At 37.3% G+C, this 24,635-nt stretch overlaps 1 protein-coding gene across 1 annotated transcript; it reads right to left on the reverse strand.

Moving 5' to 3' along the window:
- LOC140947892 (coronin-7-like) lies at window positions 1-23,744 on the reverse strand. Its single transcript, XM_073397105.1, has 29 exons — window positions 23,605-23,744; window positions 22,122-22,221; window positions 20,766-20,843; window positions 20,201-20,271; window positions 18,904-18,978; window positions 18,767-18,808; window positions 18,219-18,285; window positions 17,504-17,580; window positions 16,740-16,787; window positions 16,364-16,450; window positions 15,410-15,495; window positions 14,061-14,115; window positions 13,107-13,167; window positions 12,483-12,628; window positions 11,372-11,467; window positions 10,739-10,870; window positions 9,972-10,253; window positions 9,241-9,349; window positions 8,386-8,472; window positions 7,910-8,052; window positions 7,106-7,210; window positions 6,092-6,180; window positions 4,920-5,058; window positions 4,229-4,318; window positions 3,644-3,760; window positions 3,431-3,566; window positions 2,676-2,770; window positions 2,066-2,155; window positions 1-751 (listed from the first exon to the last, which is right to left on the reverse strand). Exons 1-29 carry the CDS (start codon window positions 23,662-23,664, stop codon window positions 743-745), a joined length of 2,772 nt encoding a protein of 923 aa, XP_073253206.1. The 5' UTR covers window positions 23,665-23,744; the 3' UTR covers window positions 1-742.
- Window positions 23,745-24,635: the final 891 nt, after the last annotated feature.

The following is a 24,635-nucleotide window of genomic DNA, read 5'->3' on the forward strand; positions in this document are numbered from 1 at the left end:
AAAGCGCAAGTTTATTTCTTTAAAACACGTATTAATAGTAAACTGACAGAAAATACTTTCACATCCACGTGATGAGAAGGCTGCATCTGCTACTTGTACTTCAATGTTTGTTCTCAGTTGTATGAAATACCGAAAAAAAAAAAAAGCCTTTCAGTGTGACCTAAAATCCTGTTTCAAATTTCATCTGTATTGCCAAATAAACATTTTGTTGTGAAATTGTTGTTTAAATACTGTTCAGTTATTAATTATTATTGTTTTATTCATCCAGAATTTCTCTCCAGTTACCATACCATTCTTAAAGAATCTATCACCCACGTAGATATTAATAATTCATTGTGAAATGTACACTTAATATCTTATTTTGAGAAACATTCTATAAATTAATACAATTTAAGACCCAGATGGGGAACTGAATGCAGTTTGAAATTGCTTCTTATTTATATACAATATATACTTATTTATATACTTAAAAGTATATAAAAATATTATCAAACTAACGTTGTAAGTATTAACCTGTTCCAGGCTCCATGGTAGCATGTATAATGACTGTGAAAGGTCTTGGCCCTAACCTTTACCCCCTTTTAACAGATCATGCATGTAATATTTTTGCTTGACCTTGGTTTTATGATGTCTCGACTATCTGACAGCCTGGAACAGGCTAGGATTGAATTAAATTTACAATTTATGCATGAATGACGTGGGACATTGTTGAGGGTTTGAAAATATCCAATGCTGTTTTCCTTCAGTCATCCTGAAACAAAAATTGCAGAAAAATAAGATACAATCAAACCTCCATGTGTCACAGACCACCTCCCATAAACAACCACCTCCCAGCAGCAAGGGTGGCATAGTTGGTTATTGCGCGGCCTTCAGTGCAGTAGGTCCCAAGGTCAATCCCCAGTGACATCCTATCCTTGTTTCAACTTCTCTCCTTACTGTGTAGTTTTGCCTAGCTTTAAATTCCCTTAAAACAGAGCGTTGATGGAGAGAGGGGAATAAAATGAGCGCACCGTCAACCTCAACAAGCTTATCAGTTATTACTGTCACAAGTTATCAACGTAAAATATGGTGGCTTTACCTTTACCTCCCATCAGCACCCTTCTATGCGAAATGCCAAAATTTTCCCAGTCAAAGCCCTTTAATAAAAGCTCTCATCAACGAACAAATCTCATAAGCAACCACAACCACTTTTGGACTGACAGTTCTATACTTTTTTATTATTCTAAACCCCTAACAAGTGATCACTTGGTGCATGGTATGGTCTCTTTGTTTGCTGTGTGTACTACACCACTTAGAGTGTACAAACAACTACATATGTAAGTAACTTTATTGCATGCAATAAATAATCTGTGAAAAAGTAGATGTGCTGGACCTTCTCTTGGACGAGACCCCTGTGGCTGATTCTTGTAAAAGACCACCTCCTGTAAGCGACCACTACATCTTTGCATTTTGGGTGGTTGCTTATGGGAAGTTTGACTGTATCACATATACTTAAGGCCCTGCTGAATCTTAACCATTTAAGCCCCAAGATCCACATACAAATTCTCCAGACTGATCTGCATACATTGCTTTTAAGAATAGTTGAGAGAATTTGGTTTAAGATCAAAGCATTCTCCCTTTGGTAATCAATTTAGCAATTCTCATAACCTTTACACTTGATGATCTGCTGATGTTGTTAGGAGAAAATTGATGTTGGTCACTCTTGGGACCTAAAGGGTTTTCCTGACAGCCGGTCTGGACAAAGTTGCCTGCCTCCAACACAACCTACTCCCAAAATCTCTAAGGTTTACAGTTTTTACAAATTTTCTTTCCTGCCAATATATAGAATGGGTTTCTGAACGAAGCATACTTTATGGTTTATCCAGAAATAAGTGAGAGCAAATATGCCACCAATCGACTGTCAGTAATAATACCATCCCCACCAAAAAAACAAAAAAATCGCATAGTGTAACTATGCCCTTAGGAGAAATCCTGTTTTTATTGGGACCAAAATTTCACATCCATCTATACCCCTGGTCTTGAAACTTAAAAGAAAACTAAAAATTAAACAGGACTTTTTGCATACCCATTCATCATCATCTACTCCTTCTTGAAGATCCTGTGGTAGAGGGTCATCATCAAAATTTCTTAATTTCTCAACCATGGAATTCAAGAGCTGCAAAGTAATCAGAGAATTCACTGAAGACCAAATAAAAAAACAATAATAAATTGCTGGTCGTTAATAAGAAAGTTCAAGCTTGCAAGGGTTGGTGTAGCCTGTGAGTGCAGATGTATCTATAGTTGTCATTTCTCTTATTTTTTGGGTGGAGAGAAGAGACCACCGGAGATAAATCTGTGTTCACAGGCTTAGGGTTAGTCCGGTATCTATTACATTTCACTTCGTAAGTAGTGACATGTGATCAGTATGGAATTTCTGCACTCTTTCATCAGACATTATTTCACAAGGAAACCAGTTGTGGCGTTGTAAAAGTGTCCGCTACTTTCTCAGGCTTTCTTGGCATAGGGTTATCACCCTGCCCTCGAAAAAAGGAAACCAGGTTATAACAGAGCGCCATCCCCTAGCCCCAGAACATCTCAACCTTAATGATAGAATATTTATTTTATCATTAATAGTATTTTCCAGTGCAAACAAGTCCCTGGTTTTAGATGATAAGTTGCATGCAGGCAAGCGTTACCTCCTCTTTCTGTTGTTCAGTGGTTTTGACTTCTACAAGCTCATGTCTGCTGTCATACTTTCTTGCAATGGGGGCTGCTTTAGGTGCTTCACTTACTGTTAAGACAACAACACCAAACACTCAAGCCATTTCGTTTTATATCCACACCACCACTATGGATGAGATTTTCTAAAGAGGTAGTGAAAGGGATTCATTTCCTAATTGATGGTGATCTAAGGCTGATCGCTGAAAATTAGTTGCACCCTGTACATATGATTGGGATGGTTTTGCTGAACATCAGTATGCATCAAGACGTGTTATGAATTTCATTTGGTTGTTGGTGGAAATATACATTAACCATGAAAATTCATAAAGCCATTTGGACTTGAAGACACTCTCCTTGGCTCCAGAAATCTCACAAGGGTCTACATCAGTTTTTTTTTTCCTGTCCAATAGACAATGTATGGGTTGGCTTCGTCCTTGAGGGCTGAAAAACGTTACATAGTGTTTTCTGGGTGGACATATTCCCTGAGTAGACACTATGGCGGGTCGATAAAACACATGGGGATTTCCAAAATGGTTGCAAAGATGCATGAGTAGTACCAATCCTTGTGCATCCCTGAGACTCTTGGGCTCATGAGAAGCATGTGGCCTTTTAGATTTTTTGTGCGTAAAATCACACGTGTGCATTAATAGGAACCCTATTAAGCCATTAACTCTTAGTTCCATAATATTCATTTTGTCCAGGCAAGGTTTTGAAATAACGTAAAGCTTACATGGCTTCATGTCAGCTGGTCTAAGTGACAACCTCTTCTGTGCACCATTTTTACCAGTAAACCACTGATCACTAGTCAATGCAGGCTCCCACCATACCCTTGTGTCTGGGAAAAGGTCATCTTGGAAGTACTCCATCTATTTACATAAAAAGCAAATAATACCATATCAGTATCAGTATGTTAAAAGAATAAATTTATTAAACTGAAACAAACCTTCACTCGCGGAACCTGGAATGAGAGGAGTTCTATGAACGTTTTGTTCAGTTTGACAGCCCTAGCAAATTCTACTTCTTTGACATTGCATACAATCTTTGGTAGAAAGCCCACTGCCTGCAAAGAATTGAGCATTGACATAATTAACCATATATTTCACCCCACTGACACTATTTGCTTGTATGTCACTACTTAAAATAATGACTAACAAGATATAGTATGCTAATTCTGGTATGTCATAGAGCTGCTGACCAAAAGGTCCAGCTTTGAAGCCTTAGGTACGCCTTTACATTGTTTCCATGGACAAAAAAAAACTTTACTTTCTTCCAGCACCCACATGTAACAATAGATACCAGCAACCAATAATATTATTACTAGGGTTAACCCCACTATAGGACTAGCATCCTGTCCATGGTGGGGTGGGGGGGAGAAAAGTATGGTTAGTATCAACTGTCTCATGGCTGATCCTTTTCCTTTAGTTTAAAAACAGAGTCTTAGAGATCCAAGTTATAAAGACGTATGTCATATGTCAGTATATTTATGACTAACAAGATACACCATTACGTCACTGTTATGTTATGTTACCTGGTAAGGTTCCTTTGTCCTGTAGTGCGACAATTCAAAGATATGAGGTGCTTCTTCACTTATTTCGTAAGCAAAAATAGTTGTTTCACCCTAAAAAAATCACAATCAAAATCATTAATCTCTGAAAATAATTATGAAGAAGTACATTTTTTGAAAACTGTTGATATGAGAAAAACCCAGGGGCTCCAGTTTTAAAATGACAAAAAATGCTTATCGCACCTCAACCTTCTATAGTGTAAAATTAGTAGGTTGATCACTTAAGGTTAATTTGGCTGTTTTAGAATTGAAATATAAAATTTCAGTTAGGTTGACATGCCAAAAAAAGAAATTTTGGTACTTCATTGCTATTTTCTATTTATTTTTTTATTAGCTCCTATCATTTAGAAGGTTCCACTTTTAAGCACAAAGTCATGATAAAAGCACCTAGCTAGTTCTTGTATCTATCCTAGGCTTTGAATCTTTCAGCCAAATATATTACAACATTGTGGGAAAACTTAACAAAAAATGATAACATAAAAAACAGTGAAGATGTGCCAACACATACAGTTGTCCCCTTGTCTGGGTTTAAAGTATTAATTTTTTGTCATGTCACAGCTTACATTATACATTTATACAAATTCCTCGGTATTAAAATGCATGGTGTATGTTAACAATCTCTGAATATTTCCTTGCATTTAAAGTATTTTCATACCTTTGAAAAGAAAAACAAGACAGCAGAATCTTCATCGTAAAATGGAATTAATGTAGAGGGAGAAACAGTGGACTCCAAAGTTGACAAGGCTTCAGATAAGTTACGACTATCGTATACACTGATGATACGGTTACTCATCCTAGCAAACAAAAAAACCCAGTTTTTTCCTGAAATGTGGTCTGTTATGTACCAGGTAAAAATACTATTCCTGCCACATAATGTCATATCTTGTCCACCGCAAGTTAGAGGGAAATTTTTCTTTCTTCCCATTATTCTTGCTTAAAGCTCACTAAAGGTCACTGAAGTTAATGTAAGGTTAAACTAGAGTTAATCTTGTTGCAATTGCCTTCCAGGTAGCTGAAATGCAAAATGCCTTGCTCTGAAAGTGAAAATCCTTCTTGCCACACCAGGCAAATGATGGCAAAAAAAAAAAAAAAACTACTAAAATAATAAAAAGAAGGATTTTTTTTCTGGCCAAACAAACACAGGTTTATAACAATAAATTATTGGATTATAGCAATTGGATGTTGGCAAAAAGGTGAACCTTACAAGTTGACCCCAATTTCCTATTGGGGGTTTATAAATAGTCATAAAATTGGGCATTGATGATTTCCAAACAGCGATGTTTGTAAATGCATATTGTAATTGTGGCTGCTAGCTAGACCAGGACCGTGCGGTAGTGTAATTTTCGCGCCCTTTTGGGGTCAGGTGACCAGGCCGTTATTTTAAGTTGCATGATTGTTAGCTCGGCGGTCAGAGATTACTTCGCTCGCTAGTTCAGCGATGTATTTTGGTTTTTCTGGACAAATTTATAATAGTCTTTCTTTCGTTTCCTCTTTTATTTGGTTTATTATTTCGCCTGTTGTAATTTTCTAGTTAAGTTTGTATTCGTATTTGTTTACTTAGTACATTTCTCATTGCATGTAATTAAGATCTTTCAATTGTACTTTCCTTTCTAGTTTTATGTCAACCTTATCTACTTGTCAGTAAAACAACAGCCGTTTTTCAGTGTTAGAATTCACCGCCTTTGAGTTTTTGTCTCAGTGTGGTCACAGTAATACAATTTTATTACAGACGTAAACACAGAGGCCTATAATATCAGTGTACAAACCTAGACAGTCTTATGTAGATATATGGTCCTAACAAAAAAGAGCACAAGCACTAAAAGTTACCTGCCAAACCCAGAGACAATCAACCAGTTCCCTTCAGGACCCCCCCAGATGACACGGGCTCCACGGCTACCAGCAGGACCAGGGCCTGTCTGAGACAATTTACAGTAGGTGAAACTTTGGTTCATGGTGAAGATAAATTAGCCTTTAGTTTACTTCATACAGTCAAACCTCCATTAAGGGCCCCCTATCAAGTGGCCAGCCACCCTCTATTAAGCAGCCAGTAATCAAGGTCCCAAAATAATAATTGTAGAACAGAAGGGAAAATAAAACTTATTTTAAGCGGGGAAGGCCATGCACCTCAATCGGCCAGCCACCCTCTGTTAAGCAGCCAGTAATCAAGGTTCCAAAATAATTGTAGAAAAGAAGGGAAAATTAAACTTCTATTAAGCAGCGAAGGCCACCTTTTGGCCGTTCCAATGAGAGTTCTCCCTTGTTGTCATGTCTATCAAGCGTTTGATACACATAGCTTGGCTTCATTTTAAGAATATGATGAAGGAAAATACTGTCTGAGAAAGAAGGTGATGACCAATAATGTGGTGGACCAGTAATGCTTCTTCCATCCTGCATTCGTTTCAAAATAAAGTGATCTTACTGCTAAAGATTATGCTGATTCATGATGAACCCCTGTTGAACAGGCAACCTCCATTAAGCAGGCACTTGCCCGTACCTCAAGGGTTGCCTGCACTTAATGGAGGTGCAACAACAAATATCAAGTCATCTAAACTGAGTTATTTATCTTTTTCCTGTGTGTTACTTTGTCAAAGTTTCACAGGGTGTTTCCTTTACAGAAAAGGACAGGAAGAGGCAAATTTGCGACAATGTTGGAAGAAATACATGGAAAAATAACCTATCACTGGCAGGGATCTGTGGGAATTCTACCGGGGGCAGAGAAGGACATTGAGGGGGTAAATTGCCATTCAAATAAAGAATTGCTTGACACATAAAAGCAAGTATTTCAGCCCAATGCTTTGAAAGAAAAGAAGAAGAAAAATACCTCAAATTCTAATTTGATACCTGTATAGGAGAAACTTGTGATCTTGGATCATATACTCTAACTTTGCTGTCTTTTGAGACGGTAGCCAGTCGAGTTCCATCAGATTTCCAGGCCATACTTAACACCTAAAGCCAAGCGAAACAAATGAATTCTCAAAGCTTTAAGTTTACTTTACTTACATTTATTTATTAATTTTATAACTAACAATGATGTAAATGCTTAAACTAACACCCAGGGCACTTTTCAAAGTTGAAGGAGGGTAGTGATTTGCAGGGAGACACTTATTTCCTTTCTCCATATTTCAACCTAAAAACAACAGCAAAGCGCATTTTTGAGTTATGAACGGCAACCGGAGGTGCGTTGTTTGCATTCTTGGGCAGTGGTTTTGCCCAATTTTCGGGCAATTTGTCTCTGCAAGAGTAGAGACACTTTCAAATACAGCGATTGTGGTATAGTGTGAAGGGACAAGGCTTCACTTCTGGTTATCCTCTATCGAACCCGTACCTCTGCTCTGAAGGTTTCAAAGAAAAAACACCACTGATTTCACAGAGAAACGACGTCTGAGAAATGAGTGCAAAAATTCTATACTGATGACACATCACTACCCAGATCTGGGTAGCACTTCTGATTGACGGAAGCAAATTTCCCATGAGGCATGACCAATAAATTAGAAGCACTACCCAGATCAGGGTAGTGACACATCAACAGTATGGAATTTCTGTGCTTGTTTCTCAGACGTCATTTTGCATGGAAACCAGTAGTGGCATCGCAAAATGTTGGCTGTTTTCTCGGGGTACATTAGATTTGACTTTTGACCTTCTTACCTGCTCACTGTGGCCTGTGAGAGTAATCAGAGCTTTTGCTTTGTTGATATCCCATATCTTGACTGTCAAATCTAAAGATGAAGATGCCAGTACTCCACTAGCCACTGGATGGTACTTGACCAGGTTTGGTTTGTCATTATGTCCTGGAAAGGAAAGAATTGTCAAATGGAGATGCATAACAACTCATGTTAGACTTAAGATCTCTTTTTATCCTGAATTTGGCAAGGAACAGGTTGATGAAGATGGAAACTTGACATCAGTCGAGGTGGGCATGTTTTGGCTACTTTTTTACACTAAGAATTATTTGAAACGAATAATAAAACAATAATAATATTTTTATTTGATTCAGCTTTCATTTGATCTGAAAAATTGTGCAGATCTCGGAGGTTGTTATCATCTCAAAGGTTGTTGTCATCTGCTGATGAACTGAAGCAACAAAATGCAGTAACTTGCAGAAGTAAGACTTTTTGACTAACCTTTCAACACCACTAAAGGGGAGGTTAAAGTCTCAGTCAGGCCTCCATCAGGAATCTCCCAAATACTAACAAAACCACTTTCACAAGCTGGAAAAAAAAGTGAGATGATAAAAATTAAGTACAATTTTCTTTTGTATGTATCTTTAATGAATACAATTCTTTGCCAACTTCTCTACACAACTATAATCAAATGTAAAATCTCCTGATGTGATGTTTTACAGACAACATGGACCCTCGTTTATGAATATTGTCCTTTCTCTTCTTGAATGGGATACCAAACAATCAGGACAAAAATCACGAACATGAGTCTGTTTAAAGCCAGGTTTCCATTATTATGATTGCTACGATCGCTGAAAAAAAAGGTCACCAATCGTAGCGATCATAATTTTGGAACCACTCTTCAGCAATCGTAGTAATCACAGTGACAATGATCACTGAAATGAGAAACATTTCTATCTCAAAAATCACTGCAATCCCTGTAGAGTGGTTTCCATATGATCAATATGATAGCTGAACTTTTTTTTCTTCAATGATCGCAGCAATCATAGTGGGTGGCCCCAGTGGAAAATTTCTGGAAGAAATGGTACACGTTAAAAGGTAGTCCTATTTTCTCAGTCGGAATGTTCCTTATGGAATTTTGTGTTCCAATTCTTTGAAACCATCTTTGATACCAGTTTTAGGCCTTCGCAGCCATTTTTCAAGTAGATGGAACAAATGGTAAACACAATAATATTCCGGAATGAAATTTACCAGTCCTGAATTTTGCTTACCATTAGCCAAAACCGTGAAGCAACTGATTTGCCCATGTAAATAGTAAACAACCAAAGTGTCCCAAATCTTCTAACCTATACTCACCTGCTGCAAGTTGCTGCCTATTAAATGGATCCATGGCAAAATCAAGAACACTACTTCCACACTGAATGGCTGGTAATCCTGAGTCAGGCAGGCGACAAGGTTTGTTAAGCTTGAAAAGGAAGGCAAGGGAACTAACAATCAGAAAAGGGGATGTAAAATTTTAAACTGTGTCAGTGACTTTGTTACCTATGCGTCCTGCATCCCTGATGCATGAAAATCCACAAAGACACAAAATAATTCATGGCACGTGTCCCGTAGGATGCAAAGAAATGGCAAGTTGTAAAACTGACTTTCTTTGCACTCCAGTGGGGTACTCCAGATTCAAGTGACAGGATGATTGAATGGGGGCAAAAATCAAAACTCAGAAAAATCCCCAGGGCTTCCAACAAACCCCCCGAAAATACCTAGACCAAAAACTTACCCCAAAAAAGTCCTTAGTACCAGAATGCATTAAATATTAAAACAGCCGCAAAACAACTTTGGTTTTACTTTATTCCCACATGACCAGGATACACTGGCACTATCACGAAACTTCACATTGTTTTGAATACCCCCCAAATTCACTACTTAATTAAGCCACTCCCAAAAAAGTACTTGCCAAATTTTCCTTTCCAAAAAAATCACGGAATCGAAAATTCGAACCCCCAAAAATCCTCTGATCATCCCTGACACTTTAAATATGGAGTACCCCTCCTGGGTTTGCACTCTGATCATGATGAATAAACACTTACTGGCACCACTGCTATCTGTCCTCCAGGTCCTGATAAAGGAAATGTCACAAACTCTTGATTGACTTGAAACGCATCACTGTCTCCAGGCAGAGAAATGCTCAAGTTACGTACATTCTCAATGTTGTTGCTTTTGTGCATGGGTGTGCCCTGGAGATGTCTAAACTTTGATGTACGTACACCTATGAAAGCTTTTATTGGTTTTGCTGGAGATTCTTGCACAGGATCACTGACTGCATGGGTAGCCTGTGCTGTGGGAGCTTCTTCTTTACGTTCAACTGCTGACTAAATGAATGTAGGCAAGTTATTAGCAAACTGTACAATACATAAAATGTACTTTTGTATAAGGCCCTTCTCAAGTTTACTTTTTATTATTATCAATGCCTTCCAGGGGGGGGGGGGAAGGTAAGCTGTGGCTTTATCAGCCATTTCTGAGACTGTCTGTCACCTTGTATGTTAGGAAAAATGTCACTGTTGCATTTTAGCTTGGGAGAAAATGTTGCTGTGGGTTCCACATAAATTTTTGTGATACTGAATTTTGGAATTTATCTGAAATTCTTTCCTCATTGTCTGTCGATTATAGGTGCTTTCTGAGACGATTGACACCAGTTTTCAGGGCCAGCTCACGTGTCCCTTACACTCCTTGGAAGGTCTCATTATTTGGTTGGGTTTTTGTTTATGATTTTTTTTTCATTCTGTCATTTCATAGCCCAGGAAGAAGGTTGTTTGTAGGTGATCAAGGACACCCCCTTCTGATATACAATATTTACCTTTTCAGCAGACACAGCTGGTTTCTTTGATTCTATCGCAGGTTTTGCCTTCAGATCTGTTTTTTTTGGTTTTGTCTCTGATGGTTTTTGCTTTGCCTGTCGCTTAGATGGATCCAGAGACACTTTTTTCATCTGAATTTGTGAAAAACAACACGTCTAAGTGATCAAGTAGTCAATTTCTTGTTTCAGTCAAACTGGGAAAGCCGTGAACACCAGAGATATTTCTGGAATGTTATTGTGTTGCAAGAAAAAAGATAATCAGGCATGAGAAAACTAAACTGCAATCAAGAACGTTAATTAGTTTGTGGTTTTGTGGCTTGCTTGCATGTCCTAATCTCTGCTGTGATTGGTCTTAACACAATAAACATTCATGAAATATTTCAAGTGTTCAAGGTTTTCCCAGTTTGACTGTAAAAGTACCCCCGGTATTTAACAGAGCTGTCATTAAGAGGCGGGGGCTGGAGATTTCCTCCGGCTACTTTTATAGGAAAATAGAAGAAAAATAGAACCAAAAGAAATCCCTTCTACCCCTTCTCTGCACACCCTCTAACTATAAGTTACATCCACCTACTCTCCACACCTAACATTGTAGTGCTATAACTTACACTGTTTTAATTAGGTAACATGACTTACAGGGGTGTCAGATCCGCCAAACCACTCCTCAGCTGTCATGGAAGCTTCTAGTGCCACTGTGTCGGGAAACAAGTCTCCATGAAAGTCCCTGTAAGACTATCAAATGAAACTAAATGAGTAACTGTTAACAAAGCCATCTTTTAACCGGGGTGGGGGAGGGGGGCGGTCTCAACATCTCACTTTGTATATGGTAAATTTTTTTGACTCCATTCTTCTCCAAAGCGCAAAACAAAATCAACAATCGATGTGTGCACAGACTCTTAGTTGCTGGAATTAAGAGAAAAATGTACTTCATAATTCTGCCTAACAGATGAATGTCAATCAAGAGGATGTCTATTTGTGTTTATTAGACAAGTACTATCTTTCTACTATCCTGTTGCTTAAACTCACTATTTACAGGCCCTTTAATTTAACGTTTTATAACAATTGGATAGTTCAAAGGTTTTCTGTACACTGAAGAATGGTTCAACACCCGAAATATCTAGTTCTTTAAAGACATTTTAAATGTCTTTGAATGTTTGTTACGATTATATCATTCTATAAGCTATCTTACTGCAAGTGCCGTGCATCACAAACCATTTTTCCATTCACCAAGGATTAACTATATTAATATTGGAATTTATTTTGTAACCTAGGGTGTACTCAACTAAGTTTAATATGGCAAGGCTCCGCCCAAAGGTCCAACCCCTTACCCTTTTATATAACATTTTTCACAGAAAAGGTACTCCTTTTGTATACCTCCTATTGAAAAATGGTACCCCTTTCACATACCTAGTTGAGAACAATGCATCTCTTTTAACTGACATAAATGCACTGTCTTTTAAATATGAATCAATCACAAATTCAGAACATTTCTTCGACTTTTTCACAGCCATTAAGTGCATTGTCAGCCCTTTTGGGCTTTTCAGACAACAAAAAGACAGATTTCCCTACCTTTCATATCCTTCAACCTGTGAAATCCCTTTCCTTATATATACACCTGAAGCCTGGAAAAGGTACCCCTTTCAATAGACCATTAAAGGAAGTACCCCCACCTCCTGAGTGGTAGAGAGTCTACAGAAAGGAAGAGTGAGCATCTTAACTTTTTAGAGTGGATTTGTTCATTCCTTACCCTGCGAGGCACACAGTAACTCAGTGGAACCACAGATGATTTGGCGAGCTGAAGAAGCCGCACTACTTCACAGGACATGACATCCAAGGCAAGTTTAGGAACAGTAGCCATTCCTTTGTGCTGTTCTTCTAAAATCTGCGAGTTGACTAAATAAGATTAACAAAGCAGCTGCATTAGTGTTGCGCTTGTCCAAGGGTAAGGCAACTTTGGGTATTTGTTTGATTGTAAGTTTCTCCTGGTAGATATTGGTAAAGTTTTGTTCTTCTGCCAACGAGCTCCCGCAAAACTCGAATGTTTCTCCGTCTGAAGAATAATATTCCATGAATATTGACTGTTTTTCTTATAGATTCATTGCATTTACATTTGACCTTTGGGGCCTTTTGTCCTCTGTCTGTCATATAAATACTATATTGACCAATTAGAGCTCCTGAGCAGATTCTAGACAGATTTTACGTCATCATGAGGTGCACACATCTTTCGTGACGAAACCTCCCTAGCAGCGAGGATAGATAGCTGTTTTTGCAGGCTAACGGCCATCAAAAGAATAGAACAAACATGAATAACTGCACATGACTTTGGTGTTTACAGCACCGATTGTAGGTATAAGATGATAAAAATGATTACCTGGAGTAATGAAAGATGTAGCAGTTTCAGAGACTTCTAAGTACTGAATAAAAGAATCACCCTGTTGCATAACAATCAAATAAAAAAGCTCCATAACTAAACTGATAAAAATAACGTATAAATGTTAATAACATAAGTTGTGTACAAATTCAAACAGGAATCTAATGACTGATTTTGGCGTAAACCTCATTAACCAAATGCCTCTCTTAAGTCGAAGGTGGGTACCTGTGATACCCATGTGTGCTTCCACTCTGGCCAGCCAGAGATAGACAGACAGAATACTGCCCTTATGGCTGCCCTTATGGCTGGTAAATCCCTGCTACCCAGCCATGATACCCCATTCCAGGCACCGTAACACTGATGAAACGGTGTGAACTCCACAGACCGCTACAAAAATGCTCAATAAAGAACTTAAAGATTGTAACTGTGAACAAAACTACCACATATCATGTGAGCCTATTGTGGACCGCTTGACTGCTAAGCTTGTGAACCGTTTAACCACTAAGCTTGTGGACCGTTTGACCACTATAAAGCTTATGGACCGCTTGACTGCTAAGGTCGTGGTGGTTAACTTAGTTAAATTTCATTTAACCAAATTAAATTCAAAATTTTAGGCTTGTTTCCAATCATCCAGGTTGCCATGGCAACAATAAAAATCTTACTTTAAAACCTAATAAATGTCATGTCTTATAAATACATTTTGTTCATGCCAAATTGTTTTGAGCTTTGTACCTGCAACAAGTCTTAAGTGACACCATAATGATTGGTCATGATCCACAGCCTATCAAACTCTGTCCAGCCACCTTAACAGTATAATTTATTATTACCCGGGTACCAATTAAACATTGTTTGAGTTAGTGACTAAAATGATTTATGTCAACTGGACTATGAATAAAAATAGGATCACAAGCAATGGGAAACTAATTAAGCAATTAACTTAATATTGATTTATACCTTTCCTGCCAAAAACAGCATTTTGGTGTCTGGATCATAAAATGGCATCAGTATGCTGCATTTAAAAATGGATAAGTTATATTAATTACCGAATACGACACACAACATCATTTTTCTATGAAATGCATTTCAAGGCTCGAAATTATGACTCACTGGTCACCAATTCAACTAAAATTGGAGTGCTGGTGACTACATCTTAAGAACTGGTCGCCAACTGGCAAAACACCTCATAAACATAAAACAGACACCGAATTAATAAAAAAAGGAAACATAAGATGACAAGATTAACATTAATATGAACAAGCTGATGCTGAAGTTCAAGGATTTCTGAATAAAGTCAAGGGTAACTGTTACTATAATATTGTTCACAGATTTTACGAGTTCTACAGAAAACGACAAAAAAAGGATGCTGTCAGTGAACTAGCATTCTCCTCTGATATGGCTACCATAGGATACCTTGAAGCCAAAAACTCATAACCAAAAAGTTTGACTTGGTGACCAAAATTTTTTCTCTGGTCACCAGCTGACACCTGTATTAAATATTTAAATTCCTGCATTTATTTGAGCAGGAAAACAAAAATTGAATTTGAAGCAGTATAAATTGAATGCTTAAATTCAATAATAATTAAATATTGCTTTACTTTAAAAGAGCATCAGAATCTTTCTTAATACAGGAATCACCTAACAAGCTATGCATTTCATTTCTATTAGAGAGAGTTCTAGATCTCTTAAGACATTATGATATTAATTACTTTTAACCTGCGACATCTTGACAATGTCATTGTTATGTATAGCATGAAACAGTCTAATAATTATTTAAAAAATATTTTTCATTTAAGTTATGGAGTACTTTTATCTTGAAGCCTTTATCCTAGCCTGAGAAAACAGCCAACAGTTTGTTTCGCCAATACTGATTTTCTCGCAAAATGATGTCTGAGAAACAAGCGCAGAAATTCTATACAGATGACTCATCACTACCTAGATCTGGGTAGTGACAAGTCATCAGTATGGAATTTCTGCACTAGTTTCTTAGACGCCATTTCACAGCCAAACCAGTGGTGGTATCACAAAATGTCAGCTGTTTTCTCAGGCTCCCTCCAGCCTTGCCTGTATTCCTTAACCATATGATTCATCTAGGACTGGAGTATTGCTACTTCCCACATGGATGAATCAAATGAACTCCACTGAAGATTTACATTGATTAATTTATCACACATATCCATATTATACAACCCATTGGAAGAAGAAATGTGGAGGAACATTTATGGTCATCACAGGGTTTAAGCCAACAATACTCTAAAGCCTTACAACTATAAATCAAAAAACAATTCTATAAATTCTGCACCTACCCTCCAGATGATGAATCAAAGTTCAGTGTCTGCACTGGTTTGCTCATATTATGTACATCCCAAACTCTAACTTCACGCTTGTTAGACTGTAAAAACATTTAACATTTTTATCATTTATATTATTTACTTACCTACTTATTTATATCTACAGCACAGATTCACCAAACACTAGGCAGGACTGCAAATATACATTTTCCCATAAATATAATGTTGATCATGATACAAGGGCGTTCATACAATACATGATAAAATACATTACTGTGTGTGGGGACTTATATAACCAAACATTTTTTTAGTGAAGCTGTTAGTGTAGCAATGATGCATTTGAAAGGACCAAGTAAGTCACAAGCATTGTTAATAACTATCTTGAAGAACATAAGAAGCATGCAAAGTAGAGAATCAACACACAAGGGCTATTAAGAAGAAGTATTAAGTATTAAGAAGTATTAAGCAGGGCTTGAGAAAAATTGAATTCCATTTTCCTAGCCTGGGGCAAGATGCTACTTGCTTGTCTTAGGTGATGATTTTGTTAGAGGATGAGTTGCCTTCATCCTTACCTATTGGACAAGTGAGCCTCAAAAGTGACTTGCCCAGCAAGAGAAACAATATTATTTCTGGACAGGACCATTTTCAAGCCCTTAATTAAGCATGTGATTTCACAAATTTGTCAATGTATCTTTTTTTTTTCACAAAGTACTTGTGATCACTAAATGGAGAGATCATTGACATCTCATTAAAGAGCTCAAGTCCCAGTTTAAAGAGGGTTTCACAGAAAGGGGCATAACTAGGCTGGTTACTTTTGAGAGACGTTCTAAGGAGAGCTTCAACAGAATACCAACAAATTGAAGTTTTCTTCTTTATTCCTGTAGTGCATGAAAGTACTTATACCAAAACCTAGTCAAAAGGGAATCAACCACATAAGGGAGGTTTGGCTAATTGTACAACTATTCTTACCGCAGTAAACCCAGAGCCAAGAATTCGGTCGGTATCTCCTAGCCACAACAGTCTAGTATCCTTACTTCCTCCAAAGCCATCACATTCCTACAGCACAATACAATATGTAATCATTCATTCTTCACTGACAATTGTAAGCAACCACATCAAAGTATTAACCTCTATCACAAGAAAAATGAACCAGAAAAGTTATATGTTTTGATCAAGGAGTTGACAAACTCAGCTGTAAAAACTATATTCTTTTTGTTTTCAACTTTATAATAAAATAGATACATGTAGAAGCATACACGTGCACTATGCACAAAATAATAAGATATTTATTTCCACACTTATAATCTTTATTAAATAGAGTTATTAAGATAAACTATGCACTTACCTCAACACTAGAAGAGCTTCGAGGATCTACCACATGAATTTTCTTGTCCTGAAATAAAATGGAAGAACATACAGTATATGACATAACAAACCAAATTAATGACCAGCTCCCAGTTTGCTTGCTAGCTCAACTACTTGGAGGACTGCAAGCCTAAATTTTTCAGGCTTTCTTTCCGTAACTGCATAAGTTGCATTCTTTAACTGCAATGACCTTCATTTCATCTTATTTTTTCATTCCTCGGTTCCCAGATACATGAAGTTCACCTATTTATCATCATTTATGGAGAGAGCTATAAATTAAACTCGCCTGACCATGATATGGCAGCTTACATTAAATCATAATTAGGTATGAGGAACCCAATTTCTTCAAGCTATTTAGTTTCTATTGGGCTTCCTCGCCACTCTATCTATTAAAAAAGTCAAGTTACTTAGTATTACATTCAATTTTGAAGTATTTTTGTAGCTTTTCCTGCCCTGTAAATTTGCAATCTTAGTAATATATATATTTTTCTTTTTCTTTCTGTAATATTTATTCTATGTGGCAAATGTAAAAGAAAAAAAGAAAGAATAAATCAGCTTACGGTTGAATTTTATTCTAAGACAATACTTGCAGCTACAACATTTTTTTCCTGTCCACTTCAAGAAAAATAAAGGCCTTGGTATAGTCAACTGTTACTGGTTCAATTAACACCTTTTTTAACTTCTACTGCTTGTATCATAAAGCTTCAGGAAAGATCTCTTACAACACAGAAGAAAGTCATGTACCTTACTTGATGTAACTAATAATGAACCGTCTACTTTCCAACAAAAACTCTGAATCAAATCCTTGTGGTCTTTCAATTCTGTAATGTACAACAAATTGAACAAGGCTTTAATGTTAAAGCATCTTAACCATATGAAAACTTTATTTTGTACAAAAAATTAACTGCTAAATTTTAAGCATGGTTTGCTTACAAACTTAAGATCTGTTTCTAGGAGCTTTTCAAGGACGTTCTGGAAACTACTTTTGTTTTTCAAAGGCTCTTCCTTGTTTTAAATTAAAGGCACACTTTCCAGGCAAAATTCACAGCAAAAAGGGCTGCCAACAACACTAAACACTACACTGTGTGACAGGAATCCAAGTGAAATGGGCAAGACTAATACTAAACAAATTTCAAAAACAGGAATACCCAAACTTGTACTTAAAATCTCAACTTCATATTGCTATCTCCAAGTCTGGTGAAAATCCAAGGATGATTGGAGAAATTTAAGGACTTCTTAAAGATTATATTGACTAGAATTAAAGGACATTTTGAGGACTTCCACTGAAATTCAAGGCCTTTTGAAGATTGTGCGAGCCCTTTTAACTATTTCAAACTTATATTTTATCCACAAAACTGCCTTTTTCAGTCGATAAATGTTTGTTGAAATGGTAACAATTATCACAATAATATTGATATAAGTTATGCAATGACTTTATGTAGTTTATAATAATACTCACCATATTTTGGCTGTTGCTTCTGTAAATCCCAGATTGTAAGAGTTTTATCACATGAACTACCAAGTACCTGTAATAAAAGACAATACTTATGATGAAAAAAGAGTGAGAGAGACATGCCAAAATTTAATTATTAGCTGTTGACTTTCCTTAACTAAGGCCATCCTTTTTCTCCTTTTACCGTCGTCTGACGGACCCAAATTTTTGGCGTTTTCAAAAAAAAAAAGTAACGACATAGTTGCACCATTTTTAACATAGTAACAGCATAGAGAAAAACAGGAACAAAAACATGAACATTTTTCAGAGTATATTGTACATTTTGTTAATCCAAATATGTGAATGTTAACTTTTAACGTCGTCCTGGGGTACCAGAGCCTACTATTCCGAAACTTCTTGTGATTTTTTTTTAGGTTTTTTTTTTCAATCTGACCGACCAACCCAACATCAGGAAACCCATTTGACGGTAAACAAAGAAAAAAAGGGATGGCCTAACCAAACCGAATGGAAAACCGTTATAAACCCCATATTTACATGTACTAGGTTAAGCTCACCTCACTTGCTGAAGGATGGAAGAGGACATTTTCAACACGACCCTTAGCAAAAAATGTGAAAAAAGAAACATCTTAGTTACATGTCAAACAAAGCAAAGGTAAAAATATCACAATGAGCAATTTAATTCTATACTCACATGTTGCATGGGAAGTTCACAAAGAGCTTTGGACAACCCCTTAAATTCTTCATCCGGGATTTCCCATAATTTTATCTGGAAAGTGAAAACCCACTTAGATATCACTAAAGAGATTTATACACTCATCTAACTTGGACCATTTTAGGGGGACAAAGTGGGGTGTTTGTCCTTTATAGTATGAATTTTACACATTACTTCTCGCATAGAGCAGGAAGCCTTGCCCATGTTGGTATTTTCACGTCTTTGTCACTTCTGCAGTTCGAATTCACCTTTACGTCTTTGTTGCCATTTCAATTGTCCTGTGTCCTTGTTTTAATGCCATGATATTAATTGTTGGAATTTCCCCTAACAGGGCCCTTTTGAGAAATGCGGGTACTATTCAAAAACAAATTTTTGAGTTGCCTCCGAGTCTGTGTAACCCACGTTTTACCTTTAAGCCCTGCTTTGGAGTGTTATGGCAGAACTGTACATCTGTATCAAAAGCACTTGCCAAAAGTCAGAACTGGCCAGCTGGACAGACAATCACAGCTGACGTAATTTAACTCTGCCGAGTAACATCTGCGAAGCTGTGCTGATGTTCTTGCTCTGGGCCCTCAATGGCTTAAATGAATTACTGGAAATGCTTGTTGAATTCCTTTTCAACCTGAGCTCAGTTGTTTGAAGGCCGGTTAGCGCTAACCAGGGGTTAAATTGTAACCCACAATGCTTTATCTTTTTATCAAAAGCACTCTCTCAGATAATTTTCTCTATTCTTTTTAGAGTATCCAATCATCAAATTGTAGGCAAAGAAAATTAAACTAAATTTGCTTTTTAAGCTCCCATATCTGAGTTCAAATTTCGCACTAACCCTGGCTTATCTTAACCCAGCTTCAAACAACCCGGGCCAGATGGGCAAATCAACAATGGCTTTACTAACAGGCCAATCGTGGTATATACTCAAATCCTGTTACACAGGTGGTGGCCCAGAACAAGAATTTTGGCACTGTTTCACAGACGGACTTCAACTGCGTTTGTGGTGCAGGCTACTGGACGGGTCACTATAAAAAGGAATATTAGGCTTTTCTTGGGAATTTTTGCTAACAACCCATCACTGTCATAAATGCTTATTGGGAACAATATAGACTCGTCTGGCCAGATGGTCCTGATTAAAAGTGAATTCTCTTTACACCTGGACTGGTCTCATTCACATTCTCTAGACATCTCTTGATTGGTGTACCTTTCACAGTTACAAAATAAACATAATGATGATGTCTCTTTTAACACTCTCCCAGTCATTTATTCAAATATTTATACTTACTGCTCGATCATAAGAACAAGTACAAAGGAGTGATCCATCAAAGGGCGAGAAGTCCATGTCAGTAATAAAATCTACATAAAAACAATGACAGTACAACAATGTAACTAGTAATAATCAAAGGTTAGGGAGTGCCCACAAGTTTCAGGCTTCTGATCGAAGGTCAGAACGCTCTTGTTCCAGCACTGAAGATTGTGAGTGATAGAATGTCCCACTGGTGTGATCAGATTGCATTCTATGTACAGCCAACTCTTGCCTTGCAGACACCCCGATAATGAGGACAGCAGCTAAATTTACAGCAAAAATAAATTGCAAACGTATGACGAAAATAAACTTTCCCTATTACAGACTCTCACTAATAGGGACACAAACTTGACGTCCCAACAGTGCCTGCAATCAAGGGAGTTGACTGTATTCCCTTCATTTTTAGCGGAAGTCTAAACATATGCTGGCTATATACATGCCAATCATGTTTGACAGCAACCTGGAGATTAGAATTTCTGTCTCCTCTTGTCACACACAAAAAACAGAAAGTAACTTACAAGCAAAGAGGAAAAGTGGTAGATACCTGAATGTGCATGAAGCAATGGAAGTGAATGATCCTTCCTGCCCTTTTCTCCAAGTGGAAGAACACCAAGACTTCCTCCTTTAGACAAAAAAGATAAGAAAATTTACACCTAAAAATGCAAGTACCATAAAATCAGGAATCTTGTTGTAAAATAGTTTCATTTCACCATGTATATGTTGTAGGTCAAAATGAAATTCACATTAAAATGGTTTCACTCTACTTTGATACTCAATTTTCTGTCTCTTAGCCCTAAAAGAAATTGAGAATCAACCAAAGTTGAAACCATTTCAAACTGGATTTATTTCATTTCGACCTACACTAAAATGGTTCGTGGATAATAAAGCAGAGCAGCAATGTTTGTCATTTTTGCCAGTTGTACTGTAGTGTCAAGCACTCTACCAGCTTCTTCACTAATAAGCACATTGATTCTATAGTTACAAAAATCATAATTTTAAAATGTTGCGCTCGTTGCAAAGCTACGCCACTTTCTACCTCGACCAATACTACTGAACATCTATTTAACTTATGGTCTTACTGCCTAGAGTCAGGCATGCAAGACTTATATCTTAAAACAAAAATTAATTTTAGAAAAGAGCACTTTGTTTGTTGTACTTCGCAGACTGGCATGACCATACAATTCCATTATTAATTTCTTGAAGCTAACCTGCTACCAATAACTTTTCTTTATCATGAGTCTGTATCAATATTATTTCAATTCACAATATCAATAATGAGAAAGCCCCAACAAAAATATTAATTTATTCAGAAAACATCTCATGTTCACTGATACAATACATGATCAACCACGTCCGGAAAGTTTTACGTCAAAAGTGCCAGACTAGAAATACAAAGCTTTCCACGCTCAGAGTTAAGGTGTGGAATGAGATACCACACTATATAACAGATCTGCCTAAGAAAACATTCAAGAAAGTTCTCCGTAAATTGCAATTTGATATCTTAGAAAAAGAAGATCACTATATTCCAATCCCTGCAATCATTTAAAAAGTCGGTCTTTGTAGATAGATATACTTGCTAAATTTTTAACTTTCCTTTTCTGTGTTATTCATCTTTAAGACTGACTCCTTATCTTAGTGCATTGTTATATTAATTAATAAAGTACGTCAGTAAGTACTGAGTAGTTAATTAGATCACTGAACTTCTTTGTTTTATTCATTTCAACTGTGCAAGGCTTTGTAAAGTGCAGTGTTTTTTGTTTTTAGTAGATATGTTATTCACGTACTTGTCTTGCCCCACCACAACTAGCTTTCAAGCTATTTGCGAGGCAAGCTATTTAACCGCTAGTGCATGCAAGAATAAAATTGTTGTTGTTGTTGTTGTTGCACACATGCAGCTTACCTCCAGTGTCCACATTAAATACCATGAATCTGTCACTTGCTTTGATGTGATTTCCATAAGAACTCTTCAAGGTCCCAACATGGATACCAGTAACACATTCCTAAAATAATGTCAATACCCATAAAATCATTTTTGTATCAGTACCAGCATATAAGTGCAAAATGCAAAATGAGTACTTAATAATAATATATAATAATAATTTATTATTTATAAGGCACAAAATAGCATTTAAATATATGATCTACTGCTTAATAGAACATTAAGGTAAGAAGAAAAAGAAAATGATCAGCAAAGCTAAAATGTCAAAAGTTTTTATTTTTTCTTATGGGGGGCATTTTCTCCACCTATTGTAATCCCTCTCTCAAATAAGCACCTCTTGTCTAATATATGCCACCCTCTTCACTTTCCTTCTTATATTGGATGCACCTCTCTAATAAATGCCCCACTAACTTGCCCCACATGACAGCTCTGAAGTCATTTAGCAGAACAAGGCTTGTTGTGCTGCATGGCGGTGGTACAACTTGGTTTCAAATATTTCTGCTGTTGTGTGGGAGTCAATCACCTTACCTCCATAGAAATGCTATGAATCATCATTCTTCATTATAAAATTTATAATTTTATGATCGATAGCAAATTTAATTTGCCAAAATATTTCTCTGTTTACAAGACATTTTAATAAGTCTCTCAGTCAAGCTGATGTTCTCAAGAAACCCTTCTATTGTATTTAATAAGAGCTTTTCACTTGTTCTCAGTTGTGATCTGGGAGGGAATCAAGGTGTTAATAGTGAAAAATGACCTTTTAAAACTACCTGTTCCACCCACCATTTAAAGAGGGTATAAATTTAGGACATTTGAAACTTGAAATACAAGTTCAACAAAGAAAGTTATGATCTCAACCAAAAATACAGTACTTACAAACAGTAGAATTCATGACAGTGCTTCAGATCCTAGAAAGACTGTAGCAACCTTTCATTCATTTTATGGTCATGGCCGTAGGACTAGTAGGGCGGCCGGGTGGGCCTGTGCTCCTCCACTTTCTTCTGTGGGGGTGGTGGTGGTGGGGGGGGGGGGGGGGGCGTGAAAATATAATTGTGGGAAAGGATACCCACAGACCCCTTACAAGAACAGACCTCTAAAGTTTACAGTTGAGTAGACCATCAGTGATTCTAACCGTTTTGTCCTCTCACTTTCAAATTCGTTCCAAGGGAGCAGACGTTAATGACACCAACATTCAGAAGCCGTAGCTATACTTGACATGGGGTCATCGACTTCTCAACATTGACAACTCTAAAACTATTCCACAATAATTAAGCGTACTTTATTATTTAAGTTATCGCTGGGTTATCTGTTTCTTCCTTACAAAGCAAGCCGGAAAAGACTAACCTAACAACAAAATCAGCTGAGACAAGAAACTTCGGCCAGCTGATGCACAACGGGAAGATTGTTGTTTAAATGGGAAAATCACAAAATCCTTAACGTTTACCTCTTTCTTGGGAATCTTAGGAGCAGCATTTCGGTATTTAGAAGTCTGAAAACGCTTCATCTTTGCAGGTTCCTTGCGAAAAGACAAAATTCTTGTCCGTTCGAGGGATCAAACAGGCAGCGAGCTCGCTGACTCCCTCCGTTTTGAACGACCGCTACCTCTCATGGGATTATGTTACATATTTCCGCGGGAAATGCTTGAGAGCTCGGAAATAGCCGGCCATCCGCAGGGAACGACCGGGAGCGGAGAAGAGGCGGAATTTTGTTTGTGTTTTTCAGGCGAGTGAAAGGAGTGGAAAGTTTAATAAAGGGAGGATTTTTCTAATATCAGTATATGTACCGTAAATGACCTAATAACGCACGGGGCGTCGATTTAATTTTAGGGGACCAAGAGGGGGTTAGATCAAATGTCAGCCCCCGCCCCCCCAACGAGCTATATTGGGGGATGGGAGAGCTGACCTTTCAGAAGAGCATGTATTTTCGTTGCCTGCGTGCAGACGTCCCTTTTCCGCGTGCAACCTGTTTGACGGAAGAAGTCTATTTGGTAGAAAGGTTTCAAACATCCGGCTAGATATAAAGTGAGGTAGAAGAAGACTATATCGAACTATAGCCACTAGTAATCGCTAGTCAGCAACGAAAGGACAAATAGACTTGCTCTGTGTTCCAAATGTTCGTGCGTTTTTTTGAACAGGAAAAAACATTTTGCTTTTTTAAACTTTTGGGACTGCAAAACGCCTTCTAAAATAAAGATCAATATTCACTCTTTCCATGAAAAATTTCCAGCAGCCTGAACGCCCTTGTTATTTATTTATTCCGCGTGGCCAAAGGGTTTCGGGACGCATGGTGCAAGCGAAAATGGGAAAATGTTTCCCGCCCGTTTGCCTCGGATACGTCACCGAAATGAATTGACTGAGAATAATTGGAAAAACGCCGTTTAGGGACTAGGCAAGGGTGTATCTAGAGCTTGTGCCCGGCTCTAAGATTAAAGGGACATCACAAAAATTAGGCAAGCAAAATAAGATGTGCGTGATC

This window comes from Porites lutea, chromosome 9 (genome assembly GCF_958299795.1).
Source record: "Porites lutea chromosome 9, jaPorLute2.1, whole genome shotgun sequence".
Classification (NCBI taxonomy): domain Eukaryota; kingdom Metazoa; phylum Cnidaria; class Anthozoa; order Scleractinia; family Poritidae; genus Porites; species Porites lutea.

Coding starts and splice junctions, on each gene's coding strand:
- LOC140947892 (XM_073397105.1), bottom strand. CDS start 23,664: ATGAAGCGTTTTCAGACTTCTAAATACCGAAATGCTGCTCCTAAGATT. Junction 22,222..23,604: donor CTAAGATTCCCAAGAAAGAG/GTAAACGTTAAG, acceptor ACATTATTTTAG/GAATGTGTTACTGGTATCCA. Junction 13,168..14,060: donor TGCTGTTTTTGGCAGGAAAG/GTATAAATCAAT, acceptor GTTATGCAACAG/GGTGATTCTTTTATTCAGTA.